Source organism: Strigops habroptila, chromosome 10, assembly GCF_004027225.2.
Source record: "Strigops habroptila isolate Jane chromosome 10, bStrHab1.2.pri, whole genome shotgun sequence".
NCBI classification, from domain to species: domain Eukaryota; kingdom Metazoa; phylum Chordata; class Aves; order Psittaciformes; family Psittacidae; genus Strigops; species Strigops habroptila.
The window spans coordinates 39,133,830-39,152,378 of NC_046359.1; the positions used below are offsets into that span (position 1 = coordinate 39,133,830).

The window sequence follows — 18,549 nt, forward strand, 5'->3', positions numbered from 1 at the left end:
CAGCTGTATTGAACAGATGCAATTGCATGATTTCCTGAAAAAAGCACCTGACTTTATAACTCATGAGGCCTAATGAGTTTGCAAGTGTAATCTTTTGATTCCTGGAATATATTTGAAACAGTGTAGGCCCTCCTCAGGAATTATTGAGGATGGTATAGCAACCTATAGAGACAGACCTGTGTTTTCAGCTATGGGAAGGCCCCTTTGAACAGAAACTTGTGTCAGTTAGTGCTGTTCTGCAAAGCAGAGCACTGAGAGTATGGTGTGATTTCCATCCAAGTGCAGTGTCACTCCTCCACAATTGTACTTAATGGTGTACTTAAGGTAGCTTCTTTAGATTAATGGCTTAATGTCTTCCTGGTCTAGGACACATCCTTATTTCCATTTGGCAGGCACAGAAAGAAAAAAAGTAGTATTGTCCCTTTTCAGAAAGTTTTATGGCTTCCTGCAAAGGTTTATTCTCTGGGAGGACTATCTGGTGCACCATGACAGCCGCTGTGGGAGGCACAGCATCCCTCTTGCTTGTGAAGCATGCTTCTCACACTGCAGTTACTGCAGCCAAGTGAAGGGTTTAGGAAATATCCCAAAATATACCAGGAAAAATATGTTTTGTGTCCTCTATCTTGGACTCTCAAGGAGAAAATTAATCATATTCTGACTTTGGAGAGATAAAATAGGTGCAAAGTCATGAAGATTAAGGAAGAATAAGCTACATGGAGCACAGAATATGCCAGCGCTCTTGGTCGCTTTTCAGAGATGACAAGAATGACACTTGGTTTATCAGCCTGTCTGTGAAATCACTGGTGAGCTCCAGTTTGTGCTTCTTAGTTACTGACAAACAGTTCAGTGACTTCTGCGGCTTAAAACACAGTGAAACTGGTTTTCTGACTGACCAGTGATAGATAGTCACCCATTTGTAATATCCCTCATATCTGGCTCCTTTTCATCATTTTGATTCACCATGTCTTCTTGTGTCCCTGACAGAAAGATGCACTACAAAGTAGTGACATAAAATAAAATGTAGTTCTTTTTTGCACTTCCTGCTTGTTATCTCCTCTTCATCTTGTTTGGAAGAGTGTTTTTTCCTGCAAGATTTGTTACGCTCCCTGCTTCCAAGTAAAGGGAGATTCCCATACTACACCTGCATTAGGCTACTGAGCTTGACCTCAGATTCTGAGAAGTAAAGCAGACATAACCTCATTGTTTCACTGATGTAATGGCAATACCCACTCTTAATACCCTTTTGCAGAACGAGATGCTTTCTTTCTCCTGGTAGAGGATACACAGTAGGGAGAAGGGCCTTTGAAACCATGTGATTTTGTTCATTAAGCCCCACTTCAGGCACTATGTTTCTGTTGTGAACACTATCCTAAATTAAGTTGTGTAAATGTTGCAAACAACCAACATTGAACAAACATCAAAGAAAAAAACTTGATTTTTTTGTTCATTAAGCTCAATATGGATATTAGATTGGATTTGTTGGCTTCCAGAATTACTTGTGAGACTGCTACAGCACCACTCTTGCAAGGCCCTTCTTGATAAATTGTGTTTCTGACATATTCAAAACCATGGCAAGCTATCCTTTAAAAAGACATTAGTGTGACTACCAGGGGAAAATACTCTCCAGGGCTGTAGATGACTTGATATGATTTCCCTGATTGTATCTTTTTATTTATGAGGCATAATTTCTGACTGCTGAAAAGCAAACTAAAATGAGTGATGACTAACTACAGCCAGAGTAATAAATCAGAAGAGGAGAAAGAAGTGGTGATTTTGATCGAATCTATTGAATTAGCTCTTGCCCTTAGCCATTACAGGTATTGGAAAGACCTTTTAATATCTGCTTATCTCTCTCATGGGAACTTGGTAACTATCTCATTATATACACAGAGGAACAAATTATTTAATTTTCTACCTTTTAGAGTTAAACCTGTTTACATCTTTTATCAATTACTGGTGTTATACTATGTTATATGAAATGAGCTCCCTTTAGAATTTGGTCATTTTGTTTAAGTCCCAAAGTTGTCTTGCCTGTTGTCCTTCCCTTCCGCAGAATGGGTTTAGTAGTTTTATTATTAGCATTCGATCAGTGGAGATGAATAGCAATGTTAAGAGGCTCAAATTATCTCAGTGCTAGAAGCCTGGACCTAAAATCTATCCTATTATATGTTTATGTCCTCCCTAAGGATGCTAATAATGTTGAGGAGGGGCAAGTATGGATCTGAGTATAGGCAATCAGAAAGCACACATTTGTTTACTACCTTTTTGTACCTGTGGTCATGAGTAGACATGATACTTTCTTCCTCTTGCCTTTTTGCTCTGTCCCCCATAGACCGCAAAGACTTTTGAAACTTTCTACTTTCCTAATACTTGCCTGACACTGATGTGAATACATTATCCTAATGCTGAATGCTAGATTTCGATGGACAAGCTTTGTGCTCTGAGCTGTGCTGATGTTGCATAAATAACTCCAAATTACTCGGGCTGCAAGCCGGTCACTTCTGATGAAAAGAAAGACTTGTGAAGGGTGCTGCAACTGACGGCAAGAGGGAACTGCTCTGGTTTCCCCTAATTTTAACCGGCCAAGGTTATGGTCTCTTCAATTTTCTTGCAGACTGCTGGTTGATCACATCCGAGAGTTGGGTTCTTTGTTTCTTAACTTACTGATGTCGTATCTTATATACCCCTACAATGTCTTGCTATCTTAGAAAACAATTATACTGTGAAAACTCTGCATGTAGGCTTAGAAATTGAACAAATCTCAGTCAAGAAATCCAAAGCAAAGTCTCAAAGTAGTGCTGGGTCTTTGCAACCTCCATGAAATAACTCTAGAAAGAGGAGAGTGGTACGAACTCCCCTTTGCTAGTGTTTGCCTCTCCTGGCATGTGCTAAGTAGTGCCAGCATTGAATCCTTCTAGTAAAGACCAGCATGGACATAGGTGTGTGCAGCCCATGGGTGCCCTAAGGGCAGAGGCATAAGTCATACATGACTCATACACACAAGAGTAATGACTTATGTGGAAGGGGTGGCTTGGTCTGACCTTGAGGTTCCCCAGAACCTGCAGCAGTACTTAACTGCCCTACAGCTCTTACCAGTACTCAAAGCCAAAGGTAGGTAGTAATTGATGAATGAGACAGTCCACCCTTCTGCCTGCTTCTGCCTTGCCATGCTTCGGCAGAGGTGAATGAGACCTTTCCAGTGAAGGGGTGTTTCTCAGCTGCCCAAGGCTCCGCTTTGCAGGAGCAGGGAGGGTTCCCGCTTGGGGACTTCCTGGTGTTTGCAGCCGTACAATACTTGTTACGTTGTTTTAGCCAGGTCTGGGATGCGAGTGTTGTGAGCTGGCAGGGGTTAGCACACACACAGCATTCGCTGCCAAATGGCTGCTCAGTCAACCATGGTTGATTCATGTAATCAGGGTTGTGTCTTGGGTAACTTTTGGCCATGCACTGTGTTTTCTGCCTTAATCCTGGACTGTCTCTGTCCTTTGGGGAGGGTAATTTGAGTGCTTTATTTTGGCAGCTTCTTCATCTTCCCTTTTTCATCATGGCGAGGCCACGGGGCTCACCACCACTTTTCTTCTCCTAGTGGGTTTCCTCTGCTCAGTGTTGAAAGAGCTGTGGAATCCTGTATCTAGGTGTTTCCCTCAGTTCCCATTAGTACCTCTTGTATGGAATAAATACCTTCACATATGATCTCAATTTGATGAAAGAAAACATCTTTTTTAGTTTAAAACATACCTTCCTCAGTAAGAACCTGGGGTTTCAAGAGCGTTACAGCACATGAACCTGTGTGGCTCAGGGATGGAGTAAGTCATGTAATGGGCTTCTTCCATTGTCAGCATCTACAATACCATAATATGTTTGAATCTACGCCTGAGGGCTGTTGTGTTTTTGTTGCCCCTTGTGGGAGGAGTTTTTGCTCAGCCTTACTAAACTGGACCAGGCTGGGCTTACTGCGGCAAGGCTGTGGCCATCTTCTCAGCACTTCCCTTCCTACTCCTCATAGGTTTTGCCCTCTCTTGCTGTGCCGATGCACCTTGAGGTTATCCTGTGCTCATTTTGAGCAATGGCTGATTTTCCAAGAGCAGATTCCTGGTTTCTTCCAGGAGCAGAGATCTGTGAAGGTTTGTTTATGATGGAAAAACCCCCAAGCTTAGTTACCTGTAACTTGGATTCTCCAGTCTTCTGAATATATGGAGAAGTTTCCCCCCCATCCTCTCTGGCACCACTTCAGAGTGCATCCTAGGCCTGGGGCCAGCAGATTGATAAAGCATTTTAAATAGTAACTGGTGTAGCTGATTTCAGGACCCTCTTCTGGCTTTCTTGGGACAGTGCAGCCATTAACAGCAGCACATCTTTTGGCAGGGTGCTTAAGCCATGCACCATGATGTCAGACTTAATGCTTTTGGAGGCAGTATATTCAGAAAGTCAAGTTATACGAAACTTTTGTTGGCTTGCTTTGGTCTGTGTTTTGCCATTCAATACATTCCTGAGATGTGATTGCTTCTTGTGTGTGCTCTTTTCTTCTTACCTTACAAGCAGCAGGTATAAGCTGCCTATGAAGCTCTTTACCTTTCTATATGACTGCAGTTAGATTTTTTTTTTTGGGTGCTGATTATATCGCAATTTAGAAGGCATTTTTGTGAGCCCGAAAAGCTCTTTACAAAAGTCCAAACTGTGAAATTTCAGTTAACCAGGCAATAGCATTCATCTGTGACCATTTTGTGGTGATTTTTTGAGGGACCATAACCAAACCTCTGATTTTAACAGTCACTCCTCTCTGTGGCTTCTGTTGCCATGCTGTCCTATTTCTTCATGCAAAGAAAGGGCTAAACATCAGCATTTCCATTTGCAGTCAGTTCTGGGCACTTACTGCTCTAAGTCTTGTCAGTCTTGTCAGTCTTTAATCCTGACTTAAATCTAAGTCAGGATTTACTTGGATGGCAATTCTCAAAGGGAAATATTTTTACACCCATCCATTCTTTTACAGATGGTTGAGCAGAAGCAGAAATTGAGGGAATCCAGCTTAGGTCAATGTAAATCCAGAGTTTAGATGCTCAGAACTTGCATGTCTGTCAGACCCACACACACGCAGCCATGACCTTGGTCTTTTATCGAGAGGGATAGGCATGTGGCGCCTGGGGGAAGGACCACAACCTCAGTTCCCCCCTACATCCCTAAGGAAGGGCTGGGCTGGGGAACCATGTCTGCTCCCGCTTGCTTGTGCTCTGCCCAGTCAACCTTGATTTCATTGTGTTTGTATGGAACAGCCCCGAAGGGAGCACTGAGAGCACCCCAAGTACAAGGATGGGTCATCCACTTGGGCATGCCCACTCTGGAGGCTGGCAGACTTGAGTGCCTCCATTGGAACGTATGATCGAACCTGCATTACCTGCCTCCTGGAGGAGTCATTTAATCACTTAGTGGTACTATGAAAGAGGATGAGCATCCCCCTTTCCCGTGTTCAAATACAGTGTTTTGAAAGAAAGAGTCCTTGTTTGCTTGAAATAAGGCTTATTTTCTGAAAGACAAGGCGTAAGCACCAGTGATAGGAGAAGGATTGATGGGGGAAGGTGTCTCCATCCAACCCTCAGTGAGGCATCTGCTTCCTGAGTGAGTTGCATCCCTCTCCCCTCCAAAATTCCTAGGGGGTCCCATTCTGAGGCTGAATTCTTGCGCTACACCAGAAGCCTCTGTTGTAACCCATTGCCTTCAGTTTTGCTGTGGGCAGCTTGCTCGCAGGTCAGGTCCAACGCTGTTACGCTCCATGCTCATTAAGGCCACAGTCTGGATATAACTAACTGGAGCATTGGAGCTCAGGTCAGTGCTGAGTCAATGCCAGTGGCACACTCAGAGCTGCTCTTCCCATATGTGGCTTATTCTTTCCACAAAGAAATATGCCCCTTGAAGTGAACGACTGTGGGTATATCTTTGTAGCAGCTGGAACTGAACCGAGATAGAAGGTTTGACCTGCTGCGGTAAAATGAACAGAGTTTGACTTTATGAAAGTTCACAACAGAGATATATTACTGATTTCACTGAAAATGAAAGTCCTTTACCCTCATAGGGCATCATCTGTACTTAAATAATGTTTCACTGGATGGTGTTGTATGTTGCTGATGGAATCAGGCAGGAACTTCAGGTTTCTAATTGGCAGAACCACAGTCTTCAAAGCCACTGTGATGCTTTTTGTTCTTTTTGCTTCCCCAGGCTCCTTGTGAAGCGTCCTGTGGTCTTGGAACTTAATACTGCAAGCTGGAAGGACTCCAGGGATGGTTTTGAAGTCCTTTTATTTCTAAACCTCCTATTTTTTTTTTGCAGGCATAGTCCCAGGACCTCTGCCTAGAGTAGATCACATAAGAATGTGTTTTACCGTAGTTAGATCTGCTCAACACGAAAGCTTACTAAGGAATACTTATACTAAAAATCACTCAGACAGTCCTCTTGTATTGCCATTTAGATCTATCATCCTGATTGATCACTATGTGGTTGGCTAATATTGAGCCTAATTTAACCCTATACACTCATGCATCCATCTATTCTGTCTATTGTACCTGACATTCTACAAATTACTTACTCATGCAAATGACGACCTAAGGCAACCTTTTATGATATTCGTGTTTAATTATACAAATGCTTTTTGATAAATAAGATTATACATCCTTCCATATGTTTATTCACTCCTTGATGAAAGCAAAATTTAATTTTCATGCAGATTTGTTGGAGAGTGTGTTTAATAAGTGCTGAGTTTTATGTAGTCTGCAGATCACTCTGGTTTTGGGTAGCTGACAAAATCAGTAGGCATAGTTCATAGAGACATGTGGGTTTTAATCAGGCCTAATTCAAGCTGCTCAATTTTGAACTCTTGGAGCTGAAGCTGTTGCCTTTGTGCTCACGCAATAAGCAAATGTTGTTGTGAAAATAAATGAGAGGTGCTGATTTAACTATACATTTCAGTGGGCTTTATTTATATTGCAGGTTACTGAAAATGTTGCCAAGTGAGTGATACTTTAATGATTTTAAGAGAGGGATGTTCTTCCTATAAAACTTTCCAGTTTTAAAGGGTAACTAGAGTTTGGCTCGTGTGGCTCAGTCAAGGTGAAGATAACTTAAGTGTCTCACAATGTCAGGCTGAATTTAACTGAAGTGTCACACAATGCCAGGCTGAATTCACTGGGGCTTCTTGCATACATGAACATGTGTAGGAGAGAGAAATAGGCAGGACTGGATATCAGTGTTCAGATGTCTCTGAAAGCACTTTCGCTGCTGATCACAGCTTCTCAAGGGGTCCTCTGTGCATGGTGGCAATTCGGAGATCAGGTATGAAGACGACACATGAGCACACACTGACTGAGACATGAAATCTGCTTCTTTTCCCTAAATGTAGCAGTGGCAACTATTCCACTCTTCTGTTAGGGAGTCACTGGGTCAACGCTGGTGCTGGGTGGCAGTCAAGGGACGTTCTGCATGGGAGTCATTGTGCTGTGTCTTTCTCGGTGTCAGCAGCATCCCTGGCAAACCATGGGTGTTTTGTAAGCTCGAGTTCCTAACAGGGTCTCTGGTTTTGTGTCCCAAAGGTCTGGTCAGTAAACTCAGCAGGACGGACACCCAGCAGCTGGTCCCGCTGCCGCACGGGCCCTGCCCCTCCAGAGGGCCTGGGAGCCCCCCTCTTCGACACGGTGGCATCCACAGTGGCTGTGGTGAACATCAGGCCCCCTCTCAAGCCGAACGGGGTGGTCAGTATCTATAGGCTGTTTTCTAATGATACCAGAGGGACTGATGTGGTGGTGAGTATTGTTAATGCTGTTCTTCCATCTGAGCTTGTATTTTCTGGCTTTGACAATTTTGCCCTTAAAAGCTGCTGCTGTTGGTTACAATCTGGCTTCCTCTCCTGTACTCTCATTAACTGCTCTGCAATGCTCTCTTCTGGCTAAAGTACCACCAGTGCTTTCATTCACCTAAACTTGCTTCTCAAGGAACTAACCTCACCATTAAACACTTCTGACGTGGTAATGTGCTGTGACAATGTGATGGGAATCAGAATTATTGTTCAGGGGCACTGTCCAAACGAAATACTTCCAAGACGGGTCCCACCAGTCCAAATGGTGCAGGTGGAAACTGCAGGATTAGGGAATGATTGTGTGCTTTGGATAGCCTATGGATTTGAAGTTCAGAAGAAAGTGCTGTACATGAGCTTCCCTTAAAACCTTTCTTGTTGACAAGTATTTCATAGTATAGTAAAGCACTGAAGAGTAGTGCAAGTAGCTAAGCAACTTCTGTGTTTGGTGTCTCAGCCTAGACACTATTAGGTGTCCAGAAATGACAATCTCAGCTTAGGAAACCTGCAGGGCTTCATTAGAGTTATAAAATAGGGAGATGCGGGAAAAGGTTAGGACTGTGGAAGGTGCCCAGAACAGTTACCACCAAATCAGTTCAAAATACTTGAATACTTTTTTTTTATATAACACTATCTGTTTTGTAAAAGTAGGTAAACAGTTGTATAGGATTTTTTCCCTTATCCCACCTAGCTCAGCTTGGAAGTGCTAGAGACTCCTTCCCATGTCATCAATCCTGTCTGTGAGCTTAAGCTGCCTACCAGTTGCACATTCTGCATTTATTCCACCCAGTGCAATTGGCTGTGTCTGTGTCTGACTCAACCAGTTCATCTTATTGGTGCTTCCATTTCCATCCCCTCCGAGCTGCCATGCTGCTGGCTTCTCTCTGGCTCTGGTATCAAGAAGTACCAAGTGCTTTCCTTTGCTTGCTTGACTCTTTCCTTCCTATTTTTGGCTGCACTCTGCTAAATCCCATGCTGCCAAATGGGAGCAGATGTTGCCCCTCACTGGTGTTTTCTACATATTTTTATTTCTTTGGTTTAAGGAGCTATACCTGCAAATGACCACAGCAATGAGGTGAAGTGGCAGTTCCTGTGAGCAATTATTTCAGAGTGAGGGCACCATTTCCTTTGCCAGAAGTGCCAGGTCTCCCTTTTTGGGTGAAAGAGAGTTTCCTAACAGGCTCGCCCAGCACCATGGCCATTTGAATGCAGAGTAACATCGTGTTGGCCCTCAACTTAGATGTACCTACCAGAAAGCACATTCTCTTGTCTGTGAGTAAACTGACCCACTGGGCACATTCATGTCACTCTGCCCAATGCTGTCTCCTGTACTGATGCTGAGGAAGCTCATGAGATATGCATGAGTATTTGCTAGCACATTTATCATGGAGCTATTTTATACATTAAGTTCTTTTTGCTTCAGTACCACATATCCCAGAGTTTCTCCTTGAAGTTTCTGTTTCTCTGTTCCTGTGAATGACATTTGCAAGTTGACATACAGTAGTCACAGCTCAACTCAAGACATCTGTGAGGCCACTGATGGCATGGTCTTTCCCTTTGAACAGTGCCCTTTAACTTCATAATGGGAAAAAAATGAATGCAGAGTTCCCAGTACACAACAGCTGCATTAATGTCAGACTTAAAGGACATGCAGAACCTTGTGCCCGTCTTCTTCTGGAGTTAATTCACCTCCATAACTCTTATTTAGTACTTGTGGTGCTTGAAGCTGTGACAAGCCCCCTCTTCATTTCGTAGCTGTCAGAAGGGACTGCCACCCAGCAGACAATACATGGGTTAAAGCCTTTTACCACCTACTCCATCGGTGTGGAGGCCTGCACGTGTTTCAACTGTTGCAGCAAAGGGCCCATGGCCCAAATCACAACGCAGCCGGCTCCACCCTCAGAGCAGCCTCCGCCGCAGATCCGCACCGTGTCCTCCAGGAATGCCTCTTTCCAGTGGAGCGCCCCTCAGTCACCCAACGGCATTGTCACCAGGTAGGAGCCAAACCCACCCAGCCGAGCCTGAGCACATCAGCTAGAGGTGATGGCAGAACAGTCAGAGCTGGAATTGCCATGTAGCCATGCTCCTCCTTCCCTGTGTTGGTGGTGATATCGCCTGTGATATCACCATCTGGGAGGTATTTGTGTGCAACAACTGCTATTCTCCTGAGCAGGATATTGGGTGAAGATAAAGGTGGAGAGGATGAGCTGTTGTGAGTGGAGGTCTGTGGTTGCAGAGCCAAAATGTTGTGAGCAAAACTGCAGCAAAGAGGCATCTGCATCCTGTAGCAACTTAGGCACTGATTTGCCGAAGTGAGCAGCAAGGTAACTGGCATCAAGGGTTTCAGTGTATGTCTTACAACCACGATTGCTCAGAGGCATCTTACAGCTGGGGCCAAAATCTCCAAGAGAAAAACTAGGATTAGGTCCATTTTCTTCTCCAGTAGCCAGACATAGAATCATAGAATAGTTAGCAATTAGGATGAAATGTATGATTGGCTGTCGTTTATTTAGGCTCTTCATTAATCAAAATCTCAACTTTCTTCGCAGCTATGAGCTCCATGTGTATATGGCTTGTCCTCTGAACCTGCAGCCAGCAGTGAAGGCTTGCAGTCCTGGCCCAACGGAGGTGAAGTATACAGGGAAAGGACAGAGTGCCAACGTGTCCAACCTGGAGCCTTACACGACTTACAACCTGCGAGTTGTGTCTTACAACTCTGTTGGCAGCAGCGCCTCAGAATGGATTGGTTTCACTACAGAAAAGGAGCGTGAGTATGAGAAATGGTTCACTGAGAAGTGCCCACTTCTGATGCACGGGGCTGCATAGCACCAAAATGACTCCTCCACTTCCGTGATAGATGATGTCCCCAGAAACCCACTCTTCTGTGTCCCTGGTCCCTGTGCCTCTGCTGCATATTCATTGAAATTCTGCTCTGGGCTTGCCTGCTCATTCCTTCAAAAGTACTTCTTTGCTCATCATCCGATATCACATCCTCTATCTTGGGAGTCAGGAATCCTTTTGTTTTACTGAAAATGGGCATAAAAGCTGCAGAACAAAAAAGAATGTTTGAGTATTACCAGAAGGGTGATGTGTAGTGATAAATACACTGCCATAAATAATCCCTGGGAAAAGTGGAGATCTGGAAAGAGACTTAGTGATTCTTTTCAGGAACAATCTTCCTGTCCTAATTCATGCCACACTTCTGCCAGGGCTCCTTGAATGTCATCTGAATTATTGGATCCTTGTTGACACTGAAGGAAGAATTCATTGCTATCTGTATGACCACCACAGGCAGTACTTTAAGGCCATGTGGTGGTCTGCATGGAAATTAAACATGCAGGGCCTGTGCCTACAGTCAGAATAGATTTTGCCATCAAAACTGAATTTGTAGTAGTCTAACATCAGCTTTTATTAAAAAGATCTATAGTGCTGGAGGGAGAGCAATTCCGTAACAGGTGAGACGGGCATTTCACCTCAGCCTGCCAGGTCGGAGCAAAGAGGATGTTCACTTTGTATCATAGTCTGGTTTCAGGATTTCGGAATCCCCTTTCTCAAAATCCCTTTTGCATCACTTGGGAGTTCTGCCCAGTAATTACTAAAAATGTGTCTGCTACATCGTTAGCTGAAAATTTCAGGTGGAACAGCCCCAGATTTTCTTTAATATCACCATGGAAAGAAGAAAAAAGTCCATATCTCTAAAGCTGTGTTTTATTAAACTGCAAGTCAGTGGACTTTTAAATGGAGAAAATTCATAAGGAACTGGTGAGATGTAAAGGGTTAGAAAGCCATTTTTAACCCCCTACCCACTGGGTCCACAAACCTGCTCTTCTTGCCTTGCTGACCTCTTCACACAAGGCCTCCTGAGTCACTCTGAATGTCTACTTCCTCTTGCCTGGAAGGCTTTCTTTAGTGACATGGGCAGTTAGCAGCAAAGTGCAGCTTTCCTATGAACAACCCAGCACATACTGGGCACACAGCTTCATGACAAAGCCACAGGAAAGAACCACCTCAAACGTAAATGAAGCCTTTTGTCAGCAAGCTGTTGAGTCCAACTCTGATGAACTCTTCCTCCCTGTAGTGAATTCTGGGTTTCTATGCTCTCTGCCTACCATCTGCGCTTGTTTTTGTGAAGCCCCATGGTTTCATGTATGTACATGTGTTAAAAGACTACCATAGGCAATTTCTTGGGGCTTGCAAAAGAGTCATAGAATGGTTTGGGTTGGAAAGGACCTTAAGATCATCCAGTTCCAACTCCTTGCCATGGACAGTGACACCTTGCACTAGACCAGGATGCTCCGAGCCCCGTCCAGCCTGGCCTTGAACACTGCCAGGGATGGGGCAGCCACAGCTTCTCTGGGCACCCTGTGCCAGCACCTCAGCACCCTCACAGGGAAGAGCTTCTGCCTTAGATCTAACCTGAACTTCCCCTGTTTCAGTTTGAACCCATCACCCCTTGTCCTATCGCTACAGTCCCCAATGAAGAGTCCCTCTCCAGCATCCTTTCCTTAACAGTTCAGTTCCCACAGCCCTGTATGCTGCAGCTGAACTTGCATGACCTCCTGTGTCTCCCTATCCCCCACCTTAAGCTGGAATTTGGTGTATTCAGTTTTGGTGTCTGCACCACATGCACGAAAGAAAAGGAAGTTCTAGGTCTTTATTTGAGAATATATTTCTTCTTTCTCAGTGTAGAGGCTGGCATGCTACAGTAGCTTTCTCCTTCCTCCTTGTATCTTCCCTACTCATACATGTGTACTTGAGAGAGAGGGAGTGACAGAGAGCTTGTATCATGCAGCATCTCCTCTGTGCTATATAACTCAGTCGTGCCTGTTGGCTAGAAATGAGCTTTTCTCCTTCTTTTGCAGCACCTCGGTACATGGCTCCGTTCTCCATTGTCAGCAATTTATCCACCATCCACATAGACTGGAGCCGCACTTTCGTACTGAACGGCCGCCTGAAGGAGTACGCGTTGACTGAGAGCGGGCAGCGCATCTACAGCGGCTTTGACACGGAGCTGTATTTACCAAGGACATCTGACAAAAGTCAGGTTCAATTTCCTGCAGCTTCCTCTCTGCAAAAGGCCATTGAGCTGAATTAATAGTATTGTGTGCTGAACTTAAAGAAAAACCTTCCATAGCCATCCCAAGCTAAGAGCACAGGAGTGTTCTACACACACTCTGAAGTGCATCTAGGCAGATGCTTGAAACAAAAAGCCTCGGAGCTAAGCTTCCTCTTAAATATTGTACCTCCCCCTCTACTTGGCCTGGGTGAGGCCACATCTGGAGCACTGTGTCCAGTGCTGGGTTTCTCAGTACAAGAAAGACAAGGAGCTACTGCAGAGGGTCCAGCTAAGGGTCACAAAGATGCTCAGGGGTCTGGAGCATCTCTCATGAGCAGAAATTGCAGGAGCTGGGCCTGTTTAGTCTAGAGGAGAGCAGATTGAGAAGGGATCTCATCAGTGCAGATCGGTATCTCAATCAATATCCTCGAGTGCCAGGAGGATGGTGCCAGACTCTTTTCAGTGGTGCCCAGTGACAGGATGAGGAGCAATGGCCATAAACTGAAACACAAGAAGTTGCACCTCAACAGGAGGAAGAACTTCTTTACATTGAGGTGGCAGAGCACTGGGACAGGCTGCCCAGGGATGTTGTGGAGTCTCCCTCTCTGGAGACATTCCAAACCCACCATGGACATGTTCCTGTGTAACCTGCCCTCTTGGCAGGGGTTTGGACTGGATGAGCTCCAGAGGTCCCTTCCAATCCTAATGATTCTGTGATTCTGTGACTGCATGGCGCGCTGCTCTGGCTCATTGGGAGGGTCGAGCTTGTCCAAATCCTGGAGCTGTGTTGCAATTCCACCCATCAGGCCCACACTCTGGAAAATACATGGAAATCTTCAGCTTCAGAAAAGACTGAAGCCTGAATTGCCATTTGAATCAAATTAAGTCAGTAGCTCTTGGAATCAGCCACGGTTTGAAATGCAGATTCTCTTTGGGAATTTGCAGTCTTTAAGATACAGGGAAACTGTCAACAGAGGAAAAACAAACAAACAGGAAAAGTGTTTTCTGTTTTAAAGCGTTGGGTTTCTTGTATATCAAAGGATTTTGAAATGTATTTTTTACCTTCCTGATTACTGCAGTGATACTAATACTTATCTTTTTTTAGTCAAACGTTCTTAACATTAAATGTTCTATCAGCCATGAAAGGAGTATGAGGGACTTAGGGCAAAACAATGAATGCACTGAAAGTTGCCAGTTGCATGTCACTGGAAGAGGGAGGATGGGGTGGTGAAAGAGGAACAACATCAGAGTGGTGAGTACCTATGGTTTGCCATGGCTCATAGTTTAGAAGTTCAGTACACGCGTATAAGGGATTATGAGGCCCTGATCAGGCCTGATCCTCATTTTCTGACCTTTTCTTGTTCAGCCTTGTTGTTTCAAGTGACCTGTGTCACCGATGAAGGGAGCGCCGTGACACCAGTCATCAAGTACAGCGCTGGAGATGGAGTTGGTAAATACATGAAGAAATTACCCCACACCTGTTCATTGTATGTGTTTGTGGTACAGATTCGGTATGTCGGGCATGCCAGGTAGGATGACATCTCATTGCAGGATTGCTTAGAGCCTTAGGGTATGAGCGATGTAGGTAATGTGCTTTTTTTGCCATGGATGGATTTCTGTTCCTTTACATCATGAACAGCTTCAGATCCTCTCTCCACATATGTAATACTTCTATTTTTATGTAAATATATTTCTTCAAAATGTAGTGCTTTTTCCTGCTGAATAGAATCTGCTCTCTTCCAGGTTTTACTTCCAAATGAAGTTTATCTTGAATTCTAACCCTGTCCTCCAACTTTCTTCCTCAGTTTGACAAGGAAAATACATACTCTCTCTCCTCCCTGCATCCCACCCGCCCCATCAAGAGGCATCTGCCTGCTCCTTTCATATGACCAACCTCCAGGCTCTGCAATTTCATCTGAGATGTGTTTCCCCTAACCAGTTATATTGTCAGGACCAGTTTATAATACTTGCTCTTTCTCTTCTGCCCATGAGGCCTTTGCCTGTTTTGTGGAACCAAGGAAGTTTGGTGTGGTGGCATCCCAGTCACTTGTTGTCCACTGAGTAGTAGATACCTAATGGTAAAAAGTTCCAGGTTTTTTAGCTCCTTAGTTTTCTGGGAAGCAAAGCTAAGCTCTAACCATTTCTAACTGACATATTGGTTTTAATTCATTTATCTTTTGAGTTGCATCTTGTTCAGCTTCTTCAAATAGATGGGTCTTGTCTCTGCAATTACTCTTTACACTGCATTTCCCTCATATACTTTTCATTCTCTCGCTCCATCCTCCTGCAGAATTTCAGGCAAGGCTGCTGTAAAGGCATTATAAAATGTTTTCCCCATTGCTCTACATCCATCACATTCCACGCTCTGCTCCTTTGTTTTTGATTGCTGTTTGTACCCAGAGCCTACTGCAAACTCAGTTAGCACCGCAGGCAACTTACTTACAGAAGAGGCTTTGCAAGCGATGGAGATGGAAATGCCTTAGCCAAGAGTCTGGATTGCAAACAACCAGGAAATCCTGTCACTGAGATTTCTTATGCTTGTGTTGTGTGTGAGCAAAGCCAACCAAGTGGCTGTTTTTTCTCTAACGGGGGGGGAGGAGGAATAAAGTGTTTCATGTTGTTTGTATTAATTCATCACTCATTTCAGTTAAGTCCTCCTCCCTCTCTCTTTTTGAGAGGCCTGCCACTACACAGTACTGGAGAGAACATCCTCTTGTCTGTACCACTCTGAAATCACCGTTGTCATTTCCACTCTTCAAGGTTACTTGGAGAACCCTTTTTTCCCCTCACAATCCACCCTCACCACCTCCTTTCTCAAGAGCTGCTGATGCAGTGGTGATTTCCAGCCTAAGCAGCAATACCAGAACTTTAAGCAGGGTCTCTTGAGGGTAGTAAGCTTTTTATTATAGCCCGCTAGCATATTGAACCATTATGCCACCTTGAACATAAGTGCAAGAAAGCACGTGACGACAAAATCACTTAAATTTCTGCCTAATTTATTAGCGAGGAAAGGGATAGCATATTGTTAAATGCTTTCTGAAATAACAATCTCTTTCTCCCCTAATCCCTCTTGATTTTTACAGGCCTGATCTTGACAACACCTGGAGAGAAGGACAAAGCCGAGTCCAAACGTGCGAAATTCTACAACGAGCTGTGGTTTGCAGTGCTGATGGTAGTTCTAGGTTTGATCCTCTTGGCTATTCTCCTCTCCTTAATCCTTCAAAGGAAAGTCCACAAGCAGCCCTATGCACGAGACAGGCCTCCTTTAGTTCCGCTCCAGAAAAGAACATCACCGATAAGCGTGTATTCGTCAGGTGAAAACCACCCGGTACGTTTGATAAAATGCAATGTTGCTTATACAACATCGTGATATACTTTCATCTGCCACCCCCAAAACCACACACAGAGTATTTCTTCCTCCTTCCCCTGTTTTGTTGCATTAGTGGTTACCAACTGAAGGCTGCTGAGTGTAGGAAAAGGACTGTCTGGTGTATCTATGTGTGCACAGAAAGCCAGGCTACAGGCCAAAAAAGAGCCTTATGGCACCTGGTCTGCAGGTCCTGAGAGGCTTCTGATGCCTAAGACAAACTTTGGATCTGGAGTCACAGAAATGCAAAGCCACTGATGCCATCTTATGTTAGCTGACATCTGCAATTAGAGCTGAAAAAGCCTTGGCATGCTGTGAGAAGGTAGGTGATAAATGTGCTTTTCAGTGGAACCTTTCATGTATTCCCAACTAACCAGGATCAATCTGACAGTCTTTGTCAGATACCCATGAAATGTGCTAAGGACCTTCCCAAAATGTGTGTGTGCATCTGTGCACAGAGCCACAATGGGTCCTCCAGAGAGGTGGGAGGAGGATTGTAATAAAGAGGAAGGATTTGTATCATTTTTATTAATGCAAGTTATAGTTCAGTAAAAAAATGGGTAAAGAACATGTTCCACCATGTAGCAGAGTAGCAGTGCTATCCTACCAAACAGGAATATGGCAATTGTTGAGGCTGAGAGTGGGAGCAGCAGCGCTTTCTGTTTCCATGCTTCTTCCCAGGCACAGTCCGTGAGATGATTCTTCTTGTCACTTCTCAGCTTCTCTCTCCTGTGAGCGCCATCAAGCAGGATAGTGACTCCTGCATCCTTCACGCATTCTGTTCCTTCTTGTCTCAGTGCCAAGAAGCTGCATCTGTGCCTCAATGAAGGAGCTCTTGGAAACAATGGAATTTCCAGTGTGCCCCTTCTCCTGGCAAAGGCTAAGAGCATAAGAAACTTCTTGTTTTTTGGTCTCATGGTTTTGATTCCTTTTCCTCTACAGTCTGTCATGCTGTGTTGTTCCTCTTGACTTTAAAATGCCTTTGCTGTTGGCATGCCTGCACAATTCCTTTCCGTGTTTCTGCCCCTTTTTCTTTTTATTCGCTTTTTCTTTTTTCCAGAAGCTCGTGGATTTAATAGAATGGAAGATTCTACAGTACGTCAATTGAAGGATTTAATCTGAGAAGTTAGGATAGAGCTCCTGTGAAGTGGCAAAATGGCTTGTGTTGTGTTCTGTCAGTGGCACGTAGCAAGCGGTGCTGGCTGTCCACGCGGTACTTGATGCCCTGTTGAACATTACGTAGTGCCTCATCTTTGCCAATTCCCCCATTCCTCCCCATCCTGCTACCTTGCTCCCCTCCACAGAGCTGCAGCTAATTCACACCCTCCGTAAGGCACAGACTGCACCTGCATGGCACCTTGCCCTGCCCTAATGCTTTTCCTTCCTCTCTTTAATCTCAGTTTGAGACCATTGCCGACACATCTGATTCATCGAGCAGTGTCACTCTCAAGGGTTACACAATGCGCTTTGAGGTAGAGTCATTAGCTTGCAGAGCTGCAAGATGTGTGATGTGCTGGATGACACAAAAAGCATGCACAAAGGCATCTGACACTGCATGTTTCTCCTGGTGGGTGAAACTGGTCACGATAACTGAAAGAAAGAAGTGTGCTAACATACCTTGCTGTGTCTTCTGTTTCTAACTGTGCATGATGTTTGAAGCATGGGGCTCTCTGTTCTCTTCTACTCCTGCCTTCATTTTGTTCAGATGAAGTGTTTGACACCGTGCCCTATTCTTTTGATATAGCAGTTTGCGTTTTCCTCCTAGGGTCTGGCAGATACAAAAATTCCAAGAGCTGGTGGTTCTCCCACCAACCGCAGCATCCACATCGCATCTGGGGCAAGGAGACGAAGCCAGAGCCAGCTCAATCGCACGTATTCCCAAGCCTCCCTGCACCGCAGTGTCAGCCAGCTGCTCGACCTCTATGACAAGAAGTCTTTCGCTGAAGAACCACCTTGGGATGCCATTATTCACAACCATCGCACTACCAGTCGGGGCTTGGTAAGGAAAAGGACTCCTGTTCCTCTGGGGTGCTGTTGTGCATCAGCTACTAGTGATGTGTCTGTTCTATTGGAATCATGAAAAGGTCTAAATATCAAAAGCTGATGGAGATAACAGCCAGAAGGACATGGTCAGACATTAGATCCCCAAAATGCTTCCTGCCTACTGCTCTCTTCTGGAGCCGCAGGTGGTCATACGCTGCTCTTACATGATGTGAGGGGTCCACATGCATCTGTGTGTGGTTTCCATTGAATTAGTAACATCATGGTCTACCAGGGATATGCACCTTG

At 44.6% G+C, this 18,549-nt stretch overlaps 1 protein-coding gene across 1 annotated transcript in view; it reads left to right on the top strand.

Moving 5' to 3' along the window:
* The window catches only part of USH2A (usherin), a 367,116-nt gene that overhangs the window by 346,250 nt on the left and 2,317 nt on the right, over positions 1 to 18,549 (top strand). The window contains exons 64-70 of the mRNA XM_030499989.1: positions 7,578 to 7,787; positions 9,593 to 9,831; positions 10,387 to 10,604; positions 12,700 to 12,876; positions 14,260 to 14,343; positions 15,977 to 16,221; positions 18,026 to 18,259. Coding sequence (XP_030355849.1) covers positions 7,578 to 7,787; positions 9,593 to 9,831; positions 10,387 to 10,604; positions 12,700 to 12,876; positions 14,260 to 14,343; positions 15,977 to 16,221; positions 18,026 to 18,259 — 1,407 coding nt within the window. The remainder of the gene's footprint in view (positions 1 to 7,577; positions 7,788 to 9,592; positions 9,832 to 10,386; positions 10,605 to 12,699; positions 12,877 to 14,259; positions 14,344 to 15,976; positions 16,222 to 18,025; positions 18,260 to 18,549) is intronic.